This window comes from Falco rusticolus, chromosome 2, assembly GCF_015220075.1.
Source record: "Falco rusticolus isolate bFalRus1 chromosome 2, bFalRus1.pri, whole genome shotgun sequence".
NCBI classification, from domain to species: Eukaryota; Metazoa; Chordata; class Aves; order Falconiformes; family Falconidae; genus Falco; species Falco rusticolus.
In genome coordinates, this window is record NC_051188.1 from 15,683,961 (window position 1) to 15,709,984 (window position 26,024).

At 35.1% G+C, this 26,024-nt stretch overlaps 1 protein-coding gene across 2 annotated transcripts in view; it reads left to right on the forward strand.

Annotated features, from left to right (window-relative positions):
* DYNC2H1 (dynein cytoplasmic 2 heavy chain 1) overlaps positions 1–26,024 on the forward strand; it is a 176,490-nt gene that overhangs the window by 52,600 nt on the left and 97,866 nt on the right. For both annotated transcript variants that reach the window (XM_037375820.1, XM_037375819.1), the window contains exons 52-67: positions 426–568; positions 2,852–2,933; positions 4,257–4,411; positions 6,099–6,236; positions 8,636–8,749; positions 9,992–10,152; positions 10,309–10,432; positions 11,246–11,367; positions 12,063–12,149; positions 13,487–13,613; positions 15,330–15,471; positions 15,999–16,108; positions 19,107–19,205; positions 20,429–20,552; positions 23,412–23,575; positions 24,831–24,950. In XM_037375820.1, coding sequence (XP_037231717.1) covers positions 426–568; positions 2,852–2,933; positions 4,257–4,411; positions 6,099–6,236; positions 8,636–8,749; positions 9,992–10,152; positions 10,309–10,432; positions 11,246–11,367; positions 12,063–12,149; positions 13,487–13,613; positions 15,330–15,471; positions 15,999–16,108; positions 19,107–19,205; positions 20,429–20,552; positions 23,412–23,575; positions 24,831–24,950 — 2,012 coding nt within the window. The remainder of the gene's footprint in view (positions 1–425; positions 569–2,851; positions 2,934–4,256; positions 4,412–6,098; positions 6,237–8,635; positions 8,750–9,991; positions 10,153–10,308; positions 10,433–11,245; positions 11,368–12,062; positions 12,150–13,486; positions 13,614–15,329; positions 15,472–15,998; positions 16,109–19,106; positions 19,206–20,428; positions 20,553–23,411; positions 23,576–24,830; positions 24,951–26,024) is intronic.

Genomic DNA, 26,024 nt, shown 5'->3' on the forward strand with positions numbered 1-26,024 from the left:
TGAGTAATCATAAGCAAGTTTACAGATAGGTTTCTTAATTATTTGTGTTTCTCCCTTGGGCCAACAAGAAGATTAGATAGTTTACAAATAAATAGAAGAATGTGACTGAGAGAAAACAGATGTTGGCAGTCATACTTATGGGCCTTGGAACTACTTCTAATTGGTTCTATGGTTCTGTATTGATTAGAATGAGAACTCACGATATCTATTTAAATACTGTCAGCTCTTCTAAATTAAAAAAATACACAATTTGTTTAAGTCCTGTTTATAAACATTCCTGCCATAGTGTGATGTGGTGTAATAGTATCTTTTTTTCAGAAATTACTTATGACATTTGAAGTAAATTATGTTGGATTTGCAATAAATCTACTGTCATGTAGTCAGATTGTTATCTAGTAAATATTTAATATGTTTCATTTTCTTAGGGATCCAACAAAATCTGCATGTTGTCTTGATCATGGATTCTACCAATTTAAATTTCACAATAAACTGTGAAAGTAATCCAGCACTGTATAAGAAGTGTCAGGTTTTGTGGATGGAAACCTGGTCAGAAAACAGTATGAAAAAGGTAAATTGCATTAATTAAAAACTGATTTGTTTAAACTAGTACCTCCAAAAATAACTGAGTTTTGGTGAATAAGAGCAAAATATTTAAAGTTGTGAAGGAGTTATTGTCACTGTGCTTATTTAGTACATTAGTGTAGTTGTACAAAGACAGAAAATTCTGCAGAACAGTTAGCATTGTTATTTTACCAGTAACATTATATTTTGCTTTCTCTGTGGGCTGACTTGAACAAAATGCTGACTATTATGGCTCTCAACAAACACAGAATTTAAGAACAAAATAGAAATAGATTGCAAACAGAATGTTAAAGCCAACTGTATTGGGTTTGTGTGGCAAGATTTTTGTAGCGGGGGGGCTACAGGGATGGCTTCTGTGAGCAGCTGCTAGCAGCTTCCCTGGTGTCCAACAGAGCCAATGCCAGCCAGCTCCAAGACGGACGTACTGCTGGCCAAGGCCAAGGCCCAGGCCAAGCCCAAGCCCACCAGCAATGGTGGTAGCATCTCTGGGGTAACGTAATTAAGGAGGAGAAAAGGTTACTACACGACAGCAAGTGCAGCCAAAGAGAGAAGTGAGAATATGTGAGAGAAACAACTCCGCAGACCCCCAGGTCGGTGCAGAAGGAGGGGCAGGAGATGCTCCAGGTTCTGGAGCACAGATTCCATTGCAGCCTGTAGTGAAGACCATGGTGAGGCAGGCTGTCCCCCTGCAACCACCTGCAGGCCATGGAGGACCCAATGCCAGAGGAGGGGGATGCCTGAAAGAGGCTGTGACCTTGTGGATTGCTCCGTGCTGGAGCAGACTCCTGGCAGAACCTGTAGCCCTGTGGAGGGAGTAACCCAGGCTGGAGCAGGCTCCTGGCAAGACTTGTGACCCTGTGGGGGACCCATGCTGGAGCAGTCTGTTCCTGAAGGACTGCACCCCATGGAAGGGACCCACACTGGAACAGTTCATGAAGAACTGCAGCCCGTGGGAAGGACCCACATTGGGGAAGTTCACAGAGGACTGTTTCCTGTGGAAGAGACCCCACAGTGGAGCACGAGGAGTGTGAGGAGCTTCCCCCTGAGGAGGAAGGAGGGGCAGAGACAGTGTGTGATGAACTGACCGCAGCCCCCATTCCCCATCCACCTGCACTGCTATATGTTAAGAGATTGCCAAACCCAGTACCCTGATAGATGCAAGGCTGCCACAGCTTCATGGCCCCAACTTGAAGCAGTGGTGAAGCTGAGCGTGTATTCCCAGTAGGCACACACACAAACACACATATATAGCACACACGTACATGTGGTGGGCCACACAGAACAGCACAAACAGAAACCCTCTGCACAAACACTAACAGCACCGTTGGCATCGTCCTCTTCCCCTGTGTCTCAGGAGTTGGCCTAGACCCTCTAGTCCCTCTTCAGTGAGCTCCTGTGGGTGCCTCACCAAACCATAGTAAGTCTTGTGCAATTTGAAATGCTCTTCTACTGCATCCCATAGCATGTCCCAAGACCTCTATGCAGTAACTCCCTCAGTCTGGTCTGTAAGGTGGTCTGTCCTGTCCTGTTGCCTCATGATGTGTTTCACACCTGGGCCACGGGCTTGGTCGCTCTCCTGGGAAAGCCATGGGAGCAGATGGTGCAGAGTATCCGTTTCTGCCTGGGTTACTGGGGCTCTTCCACTGGCCACTGTGTTTCAGTTTCAACAGCAGGTTGTATTGGAAGTTTCTATTGGCAAAAACGTTTGGACCAGCTCTGTCCACACCTTAAAAAATGTTTTTCACAGTATTTTCACATTCACTTCAGTAGGGATTATTTCTTTTTAAGTGGAGTCTTATCATTTGAAAATACTTTATTTTTACCACTGTACGTTGTAGAGTTGTAAACATATAAAGGTAAGCCCACTCTTATACCATGAAAAAGACGTCAAAGATTTACTTAGGTATTGTTTCATTCCAGTGTTGTATCTGCAACGGTTGTACTTAAGACTGTCTGATTTCCTGTTGAGTTGTATATCTTTTTATATCTTTGACTTTTGTTTTATTGTAAGAGTCCTTTGAGAATAAGTTGCTCTTTCTTACAGCCAGCAAAAGCTCCTCTGCTTGAAAGAACAGGAAGTTTCAGTGACAGGGAAAGGCAAATCTGATCTTTTTAATGCTATACATATTTTGTGAATACTTTATTCTGAATAAAGCTATCATATTCAGTCTTTTCAAATGAGAATATAGACTGAAGGGTTTCTTTCATTTTAAACTCAAATTTTCATTTTTTGTAAGTTTTATACAAAAACTCATGTTCATTTTTTTAGATACCTGAAATGCTTCTGTATGATTCAGATGAACAGGAAAAGACTGGAAAATCACATAAAGAACTTAAGAAAAAACATTCAGGTAATTCTTAGATGGACCACGAGTTATTATTACTTACTATTAAACATTTATTCAGTCCTCTGTTGGGCATAGATAAAAGCATAGATGTATACTTTGAGTATGTTTTCGCCAGCATATTCACAGACTTTAGTGTTGTTCACTTGGCAGGCATTTTGCAGAAGGGAACATTGGTCTGGAACATACACCCTGGCTGATCAAACCCCATCTCTTCTATCACAAGCAATCACTACTTATATACAGTTTCATAGACTGATAAAGCTGCATCTTGGTTTGGTTTGCTCTTTGTCTTCCTTCTATGTGGATGTTATTTCACAACCTCAAAATCTGATATTTTGAGAATTTTTCAGTCTATATTTTTTCATTATTTTTGTCCTAGGCTTGTTCATTTTATTTTAGTAATTCTTTATCTCCAATAACTAATTCCTTGTAAGTAATGCCCCTTTTTCAGAATAGTTTGTTTTTGTAATAAAACTTCAAATTTAAGCGTTTTAAAAATAGGGTGTCAGACATAATCTTGGAGACCAGTGCCAGCACTCATTTGCATAGTACTGCTTTTAGTTGCTTTGTGTAAAGCATTAGTCTAAGTAGCACTTAGAAGTCATGGAGCCAACTGAATATAACATGCCACGTGGTTCATTTGGGGTTTCTTGTTTTGTATTGCTTTTTAAATAGACATTCCGGCCCATAAGAATAATGGCCAAATTTAGGATTTAGTGTTCTTGCTACCATCTATCTTCATCCTAGATCATGGTATGGAATCTATGCCTCAGTACCTATTAAAGGCATCCATTTATATGTAGATATGTTTTAGCAATTTTTCATTTTGTAGGGTAATGCAATTTATTTTACAGTATTATTTGGTTTCTTTTGAGAAACTGTTCAACAAACTGAAGGACCTGGACTGTTCAGAAAAACCATTTAGTCTACCTGTCATCCGAGACAAGGAAGAAGACAAAACCACATGGGGTTCCTTTCTAAAAAAGTCCCAAGTATTTTCAAATTTAATTTCTGTGGAAGTAAAGTTTCTTTTATGGTTAGTGCTCAGTAATGTGCAGTTAATGTTGCTTCCTTTTTGAAACAATTACATATTTAACAGCTTTGGAACAATTTCAGTATATTTCTTTTTGAGGAATATGTATTTCAAATGTTTTTCAAATTATATGTTGTTTCCCTGACAGTACTTTGGAAAAAACATTCGTTTTGATATTTTGAATGTCCTTAATTCATATCTCAAAAAATGTGTTCTGTTGGTCTTCCTTAGTTATTTTAATGTGAGATAAGAATGAGTATATTATTATCTGTGTAACGAATTATACTGTACAGGTGATTCTGATTTTCTGAAGTCATTTCTGGCAATCCATGAATCATGTAAAATGTATGGAGCAACACCTAGCCGATATATGACATTCCTTCATATGTACAGTACCATCAATAACAGTAAAAGAAGAGAGCTAATAAAACGGCAAAACCACTTGCAGGTATGTATTTAAAACATTTTTAACATACGGCTTTTCAAAATACTCTCACATTTGGAAATGCCTTGTGCATTAATGGGCAGTAGCTGCTAACATGGCAGTGTGAGGTCCTCTGTTGACATATGCTCATGCTGCGGTTTCAGGAGAGGAATAGGGTGAATCTTAATGCACGTTGAGGCTCTGTTCAGATGCCTCAAAGAGTGAATAGCGGTTTCTTGTTTTCATTAGTATTTTTCCTCAAGAATATATAGGACTGGGTATGTTCTCTTCGAAGAGTAAGTTACTTCAAAGTGCTTTAAATTTTTTCACCCATATGTATTGGAATTGTATGGCGAACAACCCATCATCTTTCCATCAATTTAAGTCCTGCCTCTGCTTGTATAAATTTTCCCCATGTGGCTTGGTATTCTGTCCTTTTCTTTGTATTTCTGCAATAACTTCCTTCTTTGTGTGATCCTTGTGTCCTTCTAGTTTAAGCTGTTATCTTTAAGTGACAGGACACGTGTCAAGTCTTGTAGAGCTTTGGCCAAGATTCCCTTTGTTGTGATTTTCTCTCATTTTGTGTTTGGAATTGATTTTGAATTCATTTTCCACACATCAAACCTTTACATGGTTCTAGACCAAATCCAATTAATCTCACAGATTCACTTTACTCCTGTTACGTATGCATAACATGCTTATTTTTGAAACCTATTTGTTATCTTTCCAGTTCCTCCCCTCTCCACAACCCCCAGAATATTTCTGGAAAGATCTGTATGATCCTTTAGGACATGTAACTTTTGTCTTTACCCTTCTATCTCCCCTTTCAGTTCCTTTTCCCAGTGACTGTTGCTGCTAATCTGAGACCACATTTGCAAAGCTGTATTTCTTCTTAAAGCATCTGTCAAAACCACATTGCTTCCTTGCCTTGTATTCTACACTGTTTTTATTCTGCCAGTGAATCGTTTTCTATCACTGTAGTAAGCAATTTAAGAAGATTTAAGTTTGTAATGATAGAAATTGCCTTTTTATTTATTTAGAAAGTAGTTGTGGTTTGTTTGTGACAAACACTCATTTACTTGTTAAATGCTCTGGTTAAATAAAAGTCATAATTTACATGAAAGTTAAAGATGTTTACGCTAAATCGAAATATCTTCCAGGTAGTATTTTTTTTCAAATATATCTTGAAATAATTCTGATAATCTGAGTATTATAAAATAAATAATTTTAAAAATGTGAATAAGGAAAATAATCTTAAACATAATCGAGGCTTTGTATTGTGTACATCTATATTCTTTAGAGAATGTAAAAATATGTAGAAATAGGATAATCTTTCAATTTGTTTAATTTTTGTAGACTTGCTTTTAGATGAGAATATGTGGAGTTGGTATCAGTTAACTAAAATGCTATTGAATCAACGAGGAAAATACTATGTACTAGCTGCTGTTCCATTAAAAGTTTATTATTTTGAGATTTTTGTTTTCAGGTTTTTTATGTAGTAATAAATCTTGCAGTGACACATCTAGAAGTGTCAAATCTCATTTTTATGTTAAATAATACTAAGAAAATTAAATAATATCGAGCATATGTGGAATATACAACAGTATTAGTCTACATCATTCTTAGTTTGTGCATACTTTTTGTAGCTAAACTTCATTTAAATCCATTTAAAATTAATTGCTAAATAACTGCTTCTTGTAAACTTTTATAGGCAGGTGTTTCAAAGCTGAATGAAGCTAAAGCCCTGGTAGATGAACTGAACAGAAAAGCTGGAGAACAAAGCATTTTACTCAAAACAAAGCAGGATGAGGCTGATGCTGCCCTTCAAGAAATTACAGTATCCATGCAGGTGTTGTATACAATTGCATCAAAAGTGGGGTGGGGTGGGGGGAAAGAGATGTTTTTCTAGTTTTGGTCTCCATCACTGTCTGTGCTTTGTATTCCTTTCAAGGGATACAAAACCTGATGCTTTTACAAGAATTTACTTAAAGGAATGCATGAGCCCTGAGGTTTGAATAAGTGTGCAACCAGCAGAGGACTATGTAATTTAAATCATATTTGAACTGATTGAGTAGGAAGAGACCAGTGCAAGTTTTGCACCTGAGTAGTATTTACTGTTGTAGTTAAGTCTGAAGGTTTTCCTAGAACTTCATAAATCCAAACTGATCCATTTTCTAACATTTATTACAGAGAGGAACTTTAAACAAAATACTGACAAGTAGAACTATTTTGAGTAACAGATACCAGGAATTAAATTTGTGGACTACTGAAAGGTTGTATTTCATGAGGTCCGATCCTCTGAAGCTAACCTCAAAGAAGGTTAAATAGTGCTTCTGTGCTCATCACTCCTTGAATTTTTATTCTTCAGCTCAGAGGTGGATGGATGGGGGTTTTTTTGAGGAGGTCATTTTCTTTAGTAGTGTTTTCTCAGTTAAGTAAAATAATTGCGCAGAAAATACATCTCTACATTGATACTTCCAGGAATCATAAATGTAGATAAGCTGTAATGAGTCTGCTGTCATTACACTCTTTGTTTTGTCACTGGTGTAGTCTGGTCAGTCTGAAGTAAACTTCAGTAAAGAAGCTCAACGTCAAAGACATTTCCTGCATGCTTAAAGTAGGTGCCTGCTCTTTCAAAGAGTTTGGTTCACAGTGCTTTAAAGGAGCATTACTTCTCATTTTTGTAAGTCTACTTCTGTTGGCAATTTTTTATACTTATTAGGCGCTATCTGCCTACTGTACATGGATTTGAGTAATGATCGGCTTGGTGTGTTCACTGCTGGCCTCAAAGAATATATTTTGACATTTTCCCTGATTTCTGTTTTCAATGTGTGTCTGCTGTTGTCCAGTAGAGTTACAGATTGTGTGGCCAGCACATACTACACTGTAGGACAAAGTCAAATAGGCCAAAAGTAATGAAACATGATGGGGCCACTGATATCAGAAAAATTTCAGTAGAACTCTTGATTATTTCCATTAGCATAAAGTATAGGTGCCCTCTAACATTTTAATGTCACTTCAAATGTTCTAGTTCATGTAAGAGAGATGACTCTAATACATACAGGCTCTTTTAATCTTCTTACAGAGCAAGGCTTTTGACCTACAACTGAATTTTAAGGTTTTCTTATTCAGAGCTATCACTCAGTACATGTACATTTGCATGAAATGTCTAATCTAGTTTTATGTGGCTAAAGTTTTATGAATTTGAATGTAATCTTCAATGACATGCTGGTCTTTAGCTTGGGTTAAGTGCTTAGGAAGATTGTTAATCTCAAAGTTTTCTCTGCTTATATACATGTTATCTTCTGCTACAAATTCAACGCAGCTCCATCTGCTGGTTGCAATAATGCGTTTTGTACTGGCAAAATGGAAACTCTGGGCTTTGTTATCTTGTATCTTTTAGTTGAACCGAGTCTAGAAATTAGTCTTCTTTTATGTTATACATTTTATGCATTTATCCTCAATTACTTGCTTTTGTAATGGTATTAGTAGTCCCTGTTTTGTTTGGGATTGTTTTTGTTAACTTCAGGATATGTAAGGTCCTTTTTATTGTCATTTTATATACTAGGTATTTTTTGTTGTACTGAAGTGCTTAGGAGTCCTGGAGGTACTTGGTAGCTACTGTCTGCTATATGGTAGGCACAATACAAATCCAGGGGAAAAAAAGCTGTAAACCCAAACAGCTTACAGTGTATCTGTAGGACAGGTATCTTTACCGACAGATGGGAGCAAATTTAGAAGTAAATATTGTATTAATATTTTTAGGCTAATAGGTTGTAGTTCCAACACAACTGGCGCTTTTATGAACGTTATAGAAAAGGAGCGTTTTAATGGTGTCATGAAAGAAACAGAAAAGTGAGCAGCTACAAAGACAATGACAGGAAGATACTACTTTCAAATGTAGTAAGAATGTTATAGGGGCTGTCACTCTTACCCTTTTAGAGGGGGACTAACATCTTGATAAGGAATGGAAAATCAAAGGCAAGGACAAAAGAAATCATAATGTGCCTCAAAAATAGAGGTACAGGTCTTGTCTGTGGCAAAGAAAGGGAAGGAGACACAGTAAAAGCGAAAGATGTTTATTTCATATAATTTAGTTACCTAGTCAACCTGTCTAGTATCAAAAAGTCTCAGATATTTTATCATATGATATTGTGCGAATTGTGTTATAATCAAGATTAAAATAAATAAGAGAACTAAAGGTATAAAACCTGTGTAAATTTGAAAACTAAAGGTATTTTTTTACAGAGTGCTAGTGAGCAAAAAACAGAAATGGAAAAAATAAAACACCGGATAGCAGAAGAGGCTGCAGAAATAGAAGAAAGAAAAAGAAAAATTGAAGATGAACTAAAAGAGGTTCAGGTAAGAGCTGATAAGGAAATGTAATATATTTCAGTCTGATTTTATTTGACTTAAGTCCTGCCATGCAAAATGGTTGTGCAAAATTTATCCCTGTATTTCTTAAATTTTGCTCTGATTTATCTTGATATTAAAACTTTTATGCGTTAGAAAACAGTATTCTATTTGCCAGATTTAGATTGTCATTTTGGCATTTATATTCTATTAGACCTTAATTACAGAAAGAATTTTCAGGCCAAATCTTACCTCCAGTTGCTATTTCTATTCTGCCATGGTCTGCAGCTGAGTTCTGCAGATATTACGGAATGTTTTTCAATTACTAATATCTTATATAGACCAACTACATTCCTCTGCCTTGGTCAAGCTGGTAATATCATAGGGCTTGGTTCTATGAGCTGAATGGAAATAGTTTATTAGGAGATACATTTCCATTTATTAGTATATCCTGAAAATTATATATCCTAATTGTGCCATAGCAAACTGCTTGTTCAAGAAACTTCAAGCTATTAACCATGATTTTTTGGGGAGGTATGTGTGTTCAAACATTGCTTTTAATCTCTATTTTTCATCTCATCCATTTTAAAATTGTACTAAGGAGGAAGCAAGTAACTTAATTTTTATCCTTTTAAATATCATAGGTGCCAAGGAATTATATCACTGTATCGAAAGTGATAGAACTACAGGATTAGGGTACATCCCTCTCTGTGGTCTTTGACAAATATGAAGGATGTGCAAGGGTGCACAGTTTTTAATGATAATCTTTAACTTTCTTCTGTTTTCTTATAATTTTGTTGCTTTGTTGATAAGGGCAAAGTCTGTCTGGATTTTTTTAGCTACTGAAAATAGAAAGGTTTTGTGACCTCTTCTTCCACATATCTTTACAAAGATATCCTCAAGCATGCCTATAAATAGTAATTAGCATCATTATTAGAACATATCTTTATCACAATGAACTTCTAAGCAATGAAAGAGCAAACAAACATGATTGATACTATCTAAATAATTATGTGCTGAATGAAGAGTTAGGGAATGTCAGGATTATAATATGCTGTTTTATATGGAAATATATTTATTGTCACTTAAACACATGGCAATTTTTTAATTATTTGTGCACATGAATATGCATCAATGATGGTTAGTTAATAAAATATGTAAAAAGAACAAGGAATTGTATTAAAACTGAAATGGCAAATATTCAGTTTCTTGTATCATCACCTCTCCTTTAATATGTTTTTATGTTTTAAGCCATTGGTTAATGAAGCTAAATTAGCAGTTGGAAATATAAAGCCAGAGTCTTTGTCAGAAATCCGGTCACTACGGATGCCCCCTGACATAATCAGAGACATACTAGAAGGAGTGTTACGGCTGATGGGGATTTTTGATACATCATGGGTGAGCATGAAGAGGTGAGGATTTTTTTTAATAAAGCTTTAAACTTAAACAGTAATTTATAATATCAAATACTTTCTGTTATATTCAGGAAAAGCATGTGTGAAGGATTCTTTTGTTTCATATGGAAATAACCTCTTTAACATTTGTTTCTTATTTAATTCTTTTTACAGTTTCCTGGCAAAAAGGGGTGTGAGGGAGGACATAGCAACCTTTGATGCCCGTAATATTCCAAAAGAAATACGAGAGAGTGTTGAAGAACTTCTTTCTAAAAACAGAACATCTTTTGATCCAAAGGTAATTCCTGATTGCATTATATAAAATGAAAAAAAGACAAAAAGGAAAAAAAAGAAAGAAAACCTCCATGATGGTCTAATTTGCCAACATAATTTTTAGAATTAACTTAAATTAGAGAAAAATTGATGAATTTGTCAGTATAAGAGATCTTTGTGTAGCAGAGATTACTCTGTTGCGTACTGCCTCCAGCAGTGAAAATTTTGTGGGTGACTGAGGAGTGGTGGGATGATAAGTCGCTACGGAGTCGAGTCCTCAGAGGTTTTTGTCACTGGTATAAATTAGAACTCAGATCAAGCAATTTTAACTGGCTCCTTTTTGGCCTCCTTGTAGCACTAAGAGTCTTAACAGCACACTTAAGTAGAAAAAGGAGGATTAATGATGATTAAATGTATGGGTGATCTTTGAGAACTGATTTTGCAGTAGCTATAAAAAAGAATTCTTGTATACTAGTTCCTTATTTTTAAAAGGAAGGTGGTAGCTCCCTGAGAAGGAGCACTGATAAATTATGCATTAATTTAAAACTTCTTAACTTCAGTGAAGCTTCATAGTTCTAAAGACACCCTTTTTTTTTTTCTTTTTTTTTTCTTTTTTTTTTCTTTTTTTTTTTTTTTTTTTTTTTAACATGGGTTGATGACCTATAATATAGTCTCTTGGTAACAATTCAGAGGAGCAGTCCTTAGTAGTGCCAGTTAGGTGGCTAACTGGCATATTTGAGTTGATAACTCATAAATCTGTTGCAGTTATTTATTCTGTATTAATCTTATCTACATTATACTTCAAGGACTTTCTTGTAAGCGTTTCTGATTTTTTCAGAATGCTAAACGAGCTAGTGCTGCAGCTGCTCCATTAGCGGCTTGGGTGAATGCCAATGTCCAGTATTCCCACGTCCTAGAACGAATTCAGCCTTTGGAAAAAGAAAAGGCTGGCTTGGAAGTGTAAGTTACCCACTGTTACAAAGTAAATGTTCTTAATTCCAATGGTGATAGGTGAAACTAAAGTTGTCAAGGAGGAATTGAGGTTTATTAAAAACAAAAGATACAAGGAACTGTATCTCATCCATAGGTGATAAAATGTTCATGCTTAGACAGAAGAAGTAAGTGTGCAATATGTTGTTTCCCCTGGAAGGTGTGTCTTGGATAATTTTTGGCCTGTCACAAGTTACCTGTCCTAGCTGAAATGTATCAGGGAGGAATGAACATCACAGTTATGCTTAAAATGTATCCTGTCAGTGAAACCCATGCTGTTTTGAGATGAATTGTTTGACTTTTCTTGGTCATCTACCAAGCATAATCAGTTTCTACTTAGGATCAAAAAGATATGACATAGTTTCAGGACCTTCCATAGCCTGAGGAATCTGTAATAATTGTTTTGCCAGGTCTTAAAATTCTGTATTGGAAGAATTTGTTCTGATCTTTAGGAATACATTTGAATGGTGTGTTTGGTTTCCATTTTTAAAGCTATATCATGAGAAATAGTCAAGACTTTTACATATAAACCCAGATTTTTATTAATATAAATCACAATAAAGAACTGTCTCTGAACTATCTCTATGTAAATGACTTTTTTATTACTTTTACTGTTTTTTTCCCTTTGGATCCATAGTCTTAAAATAAATATTACATTTTTGTAGTAATCTCAAGAAAACTGAAAGTAGAAGACAGAAGTTAGAAGATCTTCTGAATTCTGTTGGTCAAAGAGTATCAGAACTGAAAGATAAGTAAGTTGGGTTTGTTTATTTCAAGATATAAATAAAAATATTGATGGTTTTATAGTATGAATAATGAAATTTATCTAACCAAATGTAATTCCCTAGTCTGAAAAACATTTACATCAGAAGTAGTGATAATTAGGCTGTCTATACACTCGGTGGAGGTAAATAAATACTGTTAGAATACAGTTCATCTCATCGATCAGATTAAATGCTCCTTAAAAGTACCTGCTTATCACTACTGACTGTGTTGGAAGCCTTCAGTGCAGACATTGTAGATGTCAAAGATAAGCAGTATAGCAGTATGTGTCTCACTTTTTAAATCCAAGAGGACTTTACTGTCTGCTTAAGACTTTGGAAACATTCCTATACAAGACTTCTATTGATTACAACTTGAATAACAGCAGTTCTGTTTCTTTTAGGATGGCCTACTTTTCTGACAGTTAGCCATCTCCTTTTTTCTTAGCATCTCATCATGTATGTGACTCACAATGGCATAAAAATTGCTGTAGTGAACCTTTAAACTTTCTCCAAATTCAGTTTAATCCAAGTCTTTTAGCCTGATGTTTCTATTATGTAGTTAGTATAGGAGATACATTACAACCTGACATATGTGCATATTACTAAAAGGTGTGTTTTGTAGTCTGCAAAAAAAAAATAATTGGAGTATTCTTCTTGTCATTCAGCTATATAGTGATGTTTTAGCTTAACTTTATATTATATACTATGTATTACAGTTAAATATATTACCTTTTAAAGGTGGATTATTAAATACATTATTTTAATAAAATATAAGCTATTTAGTTATTAAACATTACAAAATAATACCTAAACCTTGCCTGTTATTTAGGGCATGCTGTTACTTTGAAGTAGTTTAGGAAATAAGAGTACCGTGCATTGAACTGGTGTCATCTGAGTGAATTAGCAATATTCTCCTTTTAAGGTTTCATAGATTAAATTTACCAAAAAGTTACAAACAAATAGCATGGTGTTGAGCCTGCTATTGTCCTGACTAGGTGTGGAACAAGACTCAACACAATCACTAAGATCAAGTCATACTGTTTAAGTAGAAGAAGGAATGATTTTCAGACATTATAGTCTATATTGCAAATGTATTTTTAAATCTCATGTGTGCATCTATCTAAATTTTGTTAGTTAAAAGTCTAATAAGCTCATCTGTCAGTTAGAACCAGAAGGTATAAAAAAAAATACGCAGTTGTGTTCTTCATGAACAAACCATAAGGAAGGAATTAATTATAAATTCAGGCAGTTAAGCTGCCTTGAAAATAACTGTCCATAAGTTTAGTAGTTCATGATAGCAATTACAAACAGTAGTTATTTTACAGATTCCAGAGCAGAACGACAGAAGCAGCAAAACTTGAAGCAGAACTAAGTAAAGCTCAGAAAACATTGAAAGCTGCAGAGGTACTGATAAATCAACTCGATAGGGAACACAAAAGATGGAGCACGCAGGTTAGTGAAAATTTTCATTAATACCTTTTCTAGCTGATAATTTGAAAATACAGGTTTTGCACTGTTAGGAGAATGTGAGTTATTGCCATTCTGCATGTCTACTAAGTGTACATTTATCTGATTTCTCATTAGAAATAAAAGCTTTTCTTCCTTCTGAAACTTACATTTACTTCACTGTACAAGTTACCTTACCTATATCACATAGCTACAGAATGTGTAAGCTCCTGCTCTGCCCCCCATTTAATACAGAACATACAGTGTTCTTTGATGGATGTTTTTCAATCACAATAATAATGTAATTGCTGTGATGGCTGAACATGTCAGCAGTTGGACCCTCCAAGTTGAGATACAATCAAAAGGGACAGATTTTGGGAAAGCATTACGCAATCACAGTCTTAAACCATATCTCCTTTGTGGGATCAATACTGGAAATGCAAATGTCGACCTACCCAAAATGTTGGGTTGCTATTGAAGTCTTCACTTACGTGTTTGAAATTTTTTTGATTCTAAAGTAGGGAAGTGAACATATCTTACTTGCTCAAGTGGTACATTTGGAAGAAGCTGGCAAGCCTTTGGACATGCAGGCCCTTCTTCAGTCTGAAAAAGAAAGGAAAATTTCAAGATATAGACAAGCTGAAAATAGCTGTCACCTCCAGAAAGCAATACCAAACTTTCTTGGGTATCTTAAAATGGAAAAACTCCTCTTGGTTAGAGACATAGTCCTGTCTCTCCATTGACACTGAAAAAAGACTAAATAATTAGACTAATTGCCTGCATTTTGAAGAACCAAAGTTAGCGTTAGATGAATCCTTCTGTAGGTTGACCAGCATAATGAAAAAACAAGGAAGATTTTCCTCTGAAAGTAGCTTTACAGCTATTCTATCTGCTGTAATAAGGATTTGGTATATTTTAACCTCAGAGTTTAAACGCTTCTAAAAGTGATTCTTGACAGTTTTTCACTCGGGTACATTATCCTCGTCTTTAGAAAGTTCGAACTATCTGTTAATGGTATGCTGTAGACACATTAGTCTGGAATAATGTAGATACATTAGTCAGGAAGTCATCCCATATTGAAGACAGTGAAAAAGAAGTATTCCTCTCTCTTTAAATTAAGGAGGAAGTAATAAAAAGTTGGGGGTTTTTTGGTAATGTCAGTTTGATTAAAGTAAAAAACTGACAATACTTTTAAACAGAGATATTTTCTCCAAAACACCAGAACATTTCAAAGCAGAGATGATGTAGTTCAGATAAATTATTTGAAGATGTATGATCTATGTATTTTATCAAGTGTGTAGTGAATCACATTTTTAAGTGTAATAGGTACATGTAGTATTTGGTATATGTATGCATATTGTAAGTGTTGCTCACTAGCTGAATGTGACTAGGGTCATGTATTTCTTATTTTTCTTACTATAAATACTATATATCCAGCTACTTATAAGTAACAAGGTGAACTGTTAGTCAAATTCATAGATTTTAGTGGCTAAATTCTCAGAAACATCTGTCCATGCTCTAGCCCAGAGATAGAAAGAACTTCTCCTATATTTTCATGTGTGTTGCTGTGGGTTAGCTAGGTATAGATACCCAAAATGCAAAAGAGAGACTGTCCCAACTGTAGTTTTAACAACAGGCAAATTTAATTCTGACTTTTTAGTAACTGATGCAAAATATTAACATAGTTTTTCTGTGCAATACACTTTTTTTTTTTTTTTGAAGGTGTCGGAGATAACAGATGAACTGGCTACGTTACCTAAAAGGGCTCAGTTAGCAGCTGCATTTATTACCTATCTTTCTGCTGCTCCTGAGGATCAGAGGAAAACCAGCTTGGATGAATGGACCAAATCAGCAGGCCTTGAAAGTAATTTTGTGTGTGTGTGTTTGTGTGTAAGTAATTCAGCTTGATTGAGGAAATGAAAAATGCCAGTGAATTCCAGTGAACAGTCTCAATTGTCTTGGTGTTCCCAAATGAAAAGTAGCAACATTTTCATACTCAAGAAATATTTGCATGTACAGACAGACTATTTCTTGGGATTATTCTATTAATTATTAAGATTATAAATACTTCTAAATTTTTATGATTTAGCTCCATAGTCCTTGTTTAAAAAAGAACAGTTTACATGAATGAATGTATTCACATTAACTGTTGTAAATTTGCCAATGCATTCTGAATTGGTCTGCTTTTTCAGTAATGATTTTTATTTAAGTATGCTAATAACGCCATTAAATATTTTTATAACATCAGCTAGTTAATAGTAATAAGTTTAAGCAATAAAATAATACATTTCAGGGAAATCTATAGATTTGCACTGTGTATAGGGTGGTAAGTCCGTAAAAATTATGAAGACTATAAATTCTAGCACGAACTTACTCCCTTTCGTTTATCAGAGTTCGATTTGCATCGGTTCCTGTGTACAGAAAGTGAGGAGTTAGTCTGGAAAAGTGAAGGTTTACCTTCAGATGATCTTTCAATCGAAAATGCTCTTGTCATCTTGCAGGTAAATTTTGGGGGTTTTGTCTTGTCTTGGAAGTATTTAAACTTCTACAGATTTCAGTAATATAGCATCTTTCTGGAATTTTGAACTATTTCATTTGTGTTATTTTATTAGCAGCACAGAACACACACAGAGAAAAAAATACTTATGTAACTCTGGGTATTCTGTAGCAAAAGGAAAAAAGCAGTTAAACAAAATACATGTTTTCTTTTTTTGCTTTAAAGTTTTCTTCCAGACGTCAAACAGACAAAACCTGATGTCAGTCTATTGAGGCTAGAAGTGTGAATCATCATTAACACCAGTATAATCAGTGGAAGATGATGTCCCATCTATGTTCATTTTGACTTATCATTTCTAATACTTTTTTTGTCAGTAAAAAGAAAAGTCTATATACAGATACCTTTCAAAACATCTAGATTTTAAACGTTCGAATTTCATCAGGTTAGCTCTGTCATATAGGATACAAAATGCCATTCACTTAAGGCCAGTAGCTACTAATATTTGGGAAAAGAATGATAATACTATGCTTATAATCATGATTCAGTTCTATCATATAATTATATAAAGATATATAACATATAATAAATATACATACACAACTGCACAGTTATGTACATAATATTGTAGTTATAATGTAGGTAGTTACTAGATCTGCTAGAAAGTAAAGATGTAATGCCATGAGGAGAATTTGCTTTTGCCACAGGTAGTTTGCTTTGATGATTGATGTTTCTGTCAAATGATTTACAGCCATTTCTCCAATTAAAATTTATCATCTTTATACTAGATCTAGTTATTCCTTTCTCAGTTTGATTGGAAAGCTCTCCAATAAATATGAACTTGTACACTTAAAGCTACTTACATGCTATAATCAAATCTTATTTTCATCTCTTTCCTTAGTTGAATAGATTGAGCTCTTAACAATCTTACTGTGTATGAAGAGCTTTTTCAAGCCCGCCCTCTGCTCAAATGATTTTCTTTGTACACAGGTTTTTTTCCCCACATCCTTTTAAAACTGGAATTGGACATGGTATTTTACCAATGTCATCTACAGTACAGTTCTCAAGCTTTTGTGCTCATCAGCTTTTGATTCTTGGATATTGTCTGTGTTTCCCTGTTGTTCAGTTTGAGATCTGTGTAGTCAGTCAGTCTTGAATAGTAGGACTCAGAACAGTTTCAGGGTTTGGGGTTTTTTTAGATTCTATCAGACTGAACCGGAGGATTGCTGAAAATACACATTTAAACTCACAGCAAGTTTGCTGATGACACAAAATTGGGAAGAGTGGCTGATAACACCAGAGGGTCAAGCTGTCTCCCAGAGGGTTCTTGACAGGCTGGAGAAATGGGATGACAGTAATCTCATGAAGTTCAACAAGGGGGATTGCAAAGTTCTGCTCCTGGGGAAGAATAACCCCATGTACCAATGTATGCTGGGGGCCACCCAGCTGCAAAGCAGCTTTGCAGAAGAGGACCTGGGAGTCCTAGTGGACAGCAGATTGTACCTGAGCTGGTGATGGGCCCTTGCTGAGTAGAAGGCCAATGCTATCCTGGGCTGCATTAGGCAAAGTATTGGTAGCAGGTGAAGGGAGCTGACTCTTCCCCTCCCTCTACTCAACACTGGTAAGGCCACACCTGGAGAATTGTGTCCAGCTCTGGGCTCCTCAGCCCAAGGGAGACATAGATGTACTGGAGACAGTCCAATGAAGGGACACAAATACGATGAAGGCAGTGGAGCATCTCTCCTGTGAGGAAGGGCTGGAAGAGCTGGGATTGTGTAGCTTGGAGAAGAGAAGGCTCAGGGGGAGCTTCTCAATTTCTGTACCTGAATGGAGGGTGCAAAGGCAGCGGAGCCAGGCTGTTTTCACTGGTACCTAGTGACAGAGCCAGAGGCAAGAGGCACAAACTGACACACAGGAGGCTCCGTCTGAACATCGGGAAGCACTTGTTTGCAGCAAGTATGACTGAACGCTGGCATAGTTTGCCCATGGAAGTGGTGCAGTCTCGATCCCTGGAGATACTCAAAAGCCATCTGGACATGGTCCTGGGCCATTGGCTATAGTGGCCCTGCTCAAGTGGGGGTGTTGGCAAGATGACCTCCAGAGTTCCCTTCGAATCTCAACCATTCTGTGATTCTGTGAAATCTTAAATGCACATGTCAACTGTGAATAGGTCTCTTTTCACTTGCCTCACTTACTGTTATCTCTGTGGTCACTCTTTGTTGTGACCATTGCGTAAGTTCTGAGCACTGACATAATTAGTATATTGATGGTTAAAATCTCAGCGTTTGGAAAGCAATATGTATAGCATAACGTATCTTATATAATAAAATAGTAAAGCTTTGCATAGTACCAATATGGGAACCACACATTAATAAAGGTTTTATTAAAATGAAAACCTGCTGTCTCGTCAGTATACATGTTACTAGGCAATATCACCAAAATATTCTACATTGTAGTGTTTGCAAGTTTGAGATCTATATTTGTTTGCCATTATAAGTAAAACAATACTTGTATCTTTATGCTGGCAAAATACTTACATTCACTACTCTTTCTAAAATGCACTGAGGTCAAAAACCAGAAGTGCTGTTCCTTTGCCCACTACAGGAAGAAAAAGGAAAAATAATAAATACCTCTTCTAAGTTTCAAAGCAGTTATGAATAACAAAAAGCTGTGTGTTACTGAATAGAGTCCTGTTTTTAAGAGAAGGTGAAGAACTGCCTAACTTTAGCAGGATAAACATCTGAGAATCTTAGGTTTAGTTGTTTGGGTTTTTTCTTCTTTTATTTAAAAAAACTGAAGAAGTAAAACTGAAGAAAATTCTTTCTACTGGTTGTTTGGGTTTTTTGTCATTTTGTTCTTAGGCTCTTATTTTTTCTTTAAAGAGTTTGTTAATGAAAAATATTTTAAAATTACTATACCATTAGTTTGGGGAGATAAAAAAGGACTTTATTCTTTAACAAGACAGATTTCAGTAAATAATATTAAAAATTATCTTTTTCCCCTAGAGTAAAGTTTGCCCATTTTTGATAGACCCTTCTTTCCGGGCTACTGAGTGGTTGAAGACACATTTGAAGGACTCACGTTTGGAAGTTATTAACCAACAGGTGCAGTATTTACTCTTGGTCTTACAAATCTGCTCTGCCTGAGCTCACTGTGTTCTAGAATTTAGAGAGCAATTTTTAAAGGGGTATAATAGCACTCACCAAAATTGGGTGATATTACATGATATATATAATTTCTTACATAGTTCTAGGTTACAATGCTTCTTAAATGGTACTGAAAGTTTGTTTACTCAGGGAGGAGATCAGAGTATTTAAAGGTGGAGAGTCAACATCTGGTGTTACTTGTACATTTTGCCTCTTCATGCTGCCCTCTCCAAGAATATCAGTATTTCCTGCTGAGAGGGAAGTAGTAAAAGATTTGTAAACAGAGAGGTCTTTTGTATTTTTGGTTGCAGTTCACTGGATTTCAGGGGGTATCTATACACTTCTTCCCTGTGATTTTTGTGTTGTATTATCTACATTGGAAGTTGGATTTCAGTTTGAGATTAAGGTATCTAAGATTAACTGCTACGTGTCACTGTTTACATGGGTGGTGAGGTGTGGCTCAGTGGCAGACACACACAGGCAGGCATCTAGTGCCATTCAGAAGTCCTTTATGGAACCCCACCTGGCTTCAAGATATGGCTTCAACAGAATGTAGGTCTTTCACAGATCCCTGCTAGCTCTGCGCAGGCCTTTTAGATACTCTCTGTGCCACTAGATACATATCTTTGGGTGACTGAATGCTTTCCCTGCTAGCGGATTGCCTTGATTAACTTTTAGGCTCTGTTTGCATTGTCTAGTATCTCCGTTGACTGTAACGGAATCTTAAACACGGTGTGCATGTTTAGACATCTACACGTGAAAGACTGTATTTAGTTATCTTAATATGAATGTGAATTCTGACCTTAGATCTTCATTCAGTTTTGAGACATAGCTACCTACTAACATTTGATATGTGTTATGTTGAGATTTCCTGATGCCAAGACTTCCAAGTACACCTGACAGACATGACACAAAACCTATGGTAGATCTGCTTTCTTCTGGTGCAGCACTTGGGGGACTAGGTGTATTAAATAAGTTGCCTGTTTGTCAGTAGCTGAATAGATCAAACTTAAACACTTGTGGCTAAACTCTGAAATATCATATGATGCTTGTAATGGAATTTTTCAGCCATACTACCGATTTTTAGATTTAGACTTCTGGGATAGTGCCTTCATGTTCATTACAAAGTGTTAATACGTCAAAAAAACACGAATCAAAGGATTTTGGTTTTATTTGCCCAGGACACCAACTTCTTAACAGCTCTTGAGCTGGCAGTGAGATTTGGGAAAACACTTATTATACAGGAAATGGATGGAGTGGAGCCTGTACTTTACCCTTTGCTGAGAAAAGATCTTGTTGCTCAAGGTAAATGACCAAGATCCTTACAAACACTTGCTCAAAACTTTTGTAGGTTAGATTTATATATAAATCACATAAAACTTGATTTTTCTGAATACATGGCTATTGTGTATATTTTTCCTCTTTAACCTGCTGCTAACACTTCAGTGCATGCAATACATTGGAGATACGTTCCTGTTTAGTAAGTGGGAAAATATTGAAAAGTATTTAATTTTTAAAAAATATGGAATTAGAATAAAGTGTTTTTATCAACTCTTCACAATTTAAATGTTAAATTAATTTCTAGTGGTAATATTAAACGCATAGTTTTACTTAGGAACTTGGACCTTAAACAGACCAGAAATTATACAACTGGTTGTGCAGTTAGAAATCACTTTTAGAACGGTGGTGTTGCTGTTTCTCTTTTATTTGTCTGAAACTACAGAAGGCACACAGGTCTGTCCCTGGTGTGACTTTGGATGGAGGGGGCATAGACATCAGCAAAATGGTGGAATTCAGTGAGTCTCCCTAACTGATGCAATGAAAGGAGAGAAAAAAAAGAAACATTTTACACTATCTCTGCTTTGGAGAGATAATATACTCTATATAACTATTTGTAACTGCTTTGGATTTAGTTGCTTTAAAAAGAGTGATATGTTGAAAGTTTGCCAAGGGTAAATAGTAATTATATGAGTATCTCAGCACATATTATGTTGAATTGTGTTGCGTATTTTGAAATTATATCAAAAGAACCGAGTGGATTAAAAAAAATATAACAATGTATGTTGTAAATACTTTCTAAGTTATTAAAGTATATTTACATTATCCTTAGTAATTATATTTCTGCCTCAAGTTTTAATCTCTCAGCATGTACCACAGCCTGTTCATGTAATTCGCAGTATGAACTTTGGGCACTGAAAACAGCTCAAGACTCCTTTTGTTGTCATTTGATCTAATATTGAGATCTAGTAGTCGGTGAGGTAGCAGTAATTCTTTAAATGTAAATACATGGTGAAAATAAATGCAAATGTTGTAGAGTTCTTCTATACATTTATCTCCTATATCGTAAAGGTCTGTTTAGTGAAAAGAAAATGTTAGCTTAAATCATTCTTCCATTACAGATGCACTTGCTTTTTTATCTTCAGTAAAAGTTGAGAGCACCACCAAAGTGGTGACTTCAGGGGTCTGCCGAAGTCTAGGTAGAACCTCTTAACAACTTTTTTGTTTTCACTAGCTTCTGCTGAACTTTGGAAAGCAGAGATATGGTATTCAGGCATCTTAACTGATTTTACTCAAGGAATCAGATTAAGACATGAATATGTCTGCATAACTGTGGAGAAAGTAGACAAATTAAAATATACCAGTTTGTTCAGAGAAACTGCTCATAACACTCAGGAATTCTCTTTTGCATGTTAATGAGCTATGTTAATGCTAGGTTTGTGCAAGTCCAAACTAGGGAGCTGCTTTTTGAAAAGGGAGAACCACTATTTGAGTCCTTTCAGTCACTTCATAAGCAAGCACGCACACCTCTTTGTCAAAACATTAAGGTTGGGGCCTGTCTGCATTACTTTGCTTGCAGTGGCTGTACGTCTTTTCATTACTTGGAATGAAACGTTAAGAAAAATGTGAATATATATACTGCAATAAATTTGTCTTTGTACAGCTTCCATTTTCTGTTTGATGTTTTTACAGCATAAGCCTAAAATTTATTCTGATCCTTGGCACAGAAGCAAAATTGTTATGTGATTTTCATCTCTACCAGTGTTTTAGCAAGAGATTTATACTTCGAGCATTTCTGATCTGCTTCTAGTGCTAAAAATAGAGAAGCATCTAACTATGTCACCTCAGAAATTTCTGTGGAAAGGGTATTTTCACTTTGAAACTCTTCATCATACAATTCTGTTCTTCCTTTTTTTTTTAGCATCAGGAGGCAAAATCTTGCTCTAGTCATGTGATTGACTGAGTCTATTTTCTGACCCTCCTAGAATGGAAACCTGTGTCGGAAGGATAGTGGTGATAGGCCAATACATTCAGTTTCATTCTGTGAAAGGCACATTGAGAAATGTCAGATTAATTGGAATATAAACAGAGATTGAAAACATGACAGCAGAACTTTAATTATTGTTTCTTTCATACTGTTATTAAATTAAATGTATTTATAATAAGACAAATTGATGGGGTATTTCTTAATGGATTTTTTACTTTCAATCTAATGACTAGATATTCCAGCATCTTTCATTTCATAGACTTTCTCTGTAACAATTATCATAGAAAGTAGCAATGATTATACAGCAACATCAACTGTTTGCAAATAAATGTAAGAGATCCAGAGATGAAATCTAATGGTTTTGGATCACATTCAGAAAACGTTGAGCCATCTTAGTAAGCCACTAATTACTAGTGTGTTTCAGTAGAATGGTATACCTATGTGGAAATGTGAATTAGTATGTTTAAATTATGATGGGATTCTTACACAAAAAGGGAAATTCTCCAGTGCATCTTCTGTGGTGTTTGCTCTCCTATTTATTGATTGAAGATTTCAAAGTTTCATTAGTATTTACTTTTACTTCAAGTGTATTCTTTTCCCATTTATGCTTTTTGTACTGGGTAAGGATAATTAAACTACCCTGTTATAATAAATATTCTCACTATGTAACTTTCTTATGCTGGTGCTATGCTATTGCTTTTTTTTGGTCTAACAATGCAGGATAGGTTATCTTCCTTAAATTTGTTAAAATTTATTTTTCCTTCTAAAAAATTGTAAATAAATTTTATAAAATATATTTGAATCTGTTGGTCATAAAGTATTATGCAAATACCATTATTTTCAGATAATTCTACAATGTTCTAATCAGAGTAAATATAATGTCTATTTATTATTTACAGGTCCCCGTTATGCTATACAAATAGGTGAAAAAATGATAGATTATAATGAAGAGTTCCGTCTTTTTCTATCAACAAGGAACCCGGATCCCTTCATTCCACCTGATGCTTCTTCTATTGTTACAGAAGTAAACTTTACCACAACAGCAAGTGGGTTAAGAGGACAGGTAGGCATTTAGAATAAAACCAATGTATGTATAACAGACATTCATAGCTACATTCAGCTTCTGGAAGAAGCCCAGTTTGCATTAATGGTCACAGAGATATTTTCTAGCACACAAATATAAATTGTAAAATTGATGCTGAAACTAAATTTAAATTTTAAAATCTTGGTTTTATGCAGTTTGAAACCAAGTAGTGAGTCCAATAGAGAAAATGGAAACTGTCTTACTGAATTCATTTGCATCAGATTAATTGATAAGCTTCTGTTTTATGTTCAAGATGCCTTTATGGTATAGTGGAAACATTTTTGTTATTGTTCTAGTTAGAGAGTAATCCTAGCATCGAGATACTTTGTGTACAGGAAAAAAATAAGGAAACCAAAAAGCTGTATATTTTACTTCCCCCAAAATGCTAGCAGCTTTTGAGTTTTTTTCTATGATCAAAATATAGGGTGCAGATGGAAGAGAGGAAAAAAAAAAAAGAGATAAATTAAGGGAAGAAAAAACCCTCTTTATTTGGTATGAAAGAAGTTTTTCCAAACAAATAAGAGGCTTAGAATGGGATGTAAATAAGTTGTTGATAAGTAAGATATAATGCAAAATGCACAATAACTATATGGATTTCCTCTCTCCACTGGAGATAGGGAATTGACATCATACATCATACAATGTAACCAAGTGAATTACTCCTTCTTTAAGTGGAAATACAGAAAAAATAGTTTTGTTTTTTTGTTTCCTCTCTTTGTTGATGGGAGGGGGGTTTGACTTTTTGTAGGTTTGCTGGAAAGAAATTTGCTGCCATTCTTGCCAGTTTGTGCTTTTTATCACCTACTTTTTTTAATATCTGATAACAATATATACACTAATGCAGACTGCCAATCATTTAAATACAGATGTGATTCAGATTGAGGTGCAAAGGTTTAGGTCTCAGCATAAAAAGGGTATGAATCACTGTCCTTAATAAAGTGATCCAGTGCCTTTTGGGATGTCCTTAAATGTCTCCCCTGGCTTGCATCTGTTGTTATACACAAGGGCATGGTTCACAGTGGTTCCTGAGTTATACTTGCCACTGCAGGATATCCTGGATGTCTACATAGATTTAAAGCTCTTGGATGTGTGGTGCAATTGAGTAAACCCTCAGAAATCTACTTGAAAAAAAGTATTATTAATGAATATATATTATGCTATATAAATAATGGATATATATTATGAAATATTAGAGTATTTTTTTATCCTGTTGAATAATCTTCTTTCTTTTTAGCTTTTGGCTTTAACAATTCAGCATGAAAAGCCTGATTTGGAAGAGCAGAAGACAAAATTGTTACAACAAGAAGAAGAGAAGAAGATACAGTTAGCTAAGCTTGAGGAGTCTCTTTTGGAGGTGAAATAAACTTAACTGTTTTATATTTATCAATAAGATAACATTCATATTGTTAGGTATTTGAACGAAGATGGTGAAAGTGTTGGAATGAGCCCTCAGAATTTTTGATTTGAGAATAAAAGCATTTTTTGCCTGGGGGCTGTTGGGAGAGTAAAGTAGATAAATAATGTACATCTGTCATGAAATGGTAGTATTTCAATAGATTAAGCATTATCAAAGTTAAGTGTATGAATTGTTGGCTAGATATAGACTGGTTTAGATTGATTAGAAATTTCATTAATTTTAATCCATTAAAAAAAGAGAAAACTTTGTTTAAAATTATACTATTTCTTTTTCAAATAGAGTTTTAAAGAAAGCCACAGTTCTAAGCTTGTGACTCATGTCAAATGATACTTTCTCAAGTTGAGAAATGATTCTATGTTGTGAAAGGAAAAAAAAAAGAGAGAAAAATTCTCAGTAGAAAATGGAAAGATTTGTTGAGAGACATTTAAAACTTTATACTTCCTCAGTTGTTTCTTATTAAGAATGAACTGTAATAGTCTTCATAATTAAAATTTTCCTTTCTCATATTTAAAATTGATATACTCAATTTTCAGTTCACCTTTTAATGAAAGTAATCATGCTCAGAAACAGTTGTACACCTGTAAGTAAAGGTAGCTTCCAAGGAAGAGGACTGACCTGCTGCCTCAAAACCCTCAGTTCATAGCTGAGACATAGAACTTTGCAGTATCCAGCACAATGGACTTGAGCAGAAATTAATAGTTTTTACAGATTCCTCAAAAAGTAATAAACTGAACTTTATTATCTGGCCATTAATAGCTGAATTTTAGAATTTTGCACATAATTATCTATTGTGATTTGCATTTCCATGTTTACTGTCCCTATTAAATCTTGAATGCTAAGCTCAAACCTTTTATAAAACTGTGATGGTGCAGATTTCTCTGACAGACAGAGGGAAACTTGTTTTCTAAAAAAATTGCAAAAATATTCAAAGTTGATCATTGTTTAGCATCTTAATGTCTACCAAAAGCTCAGACTTCAGAAATGCAACACAAAAATATCCACTATTTAGAA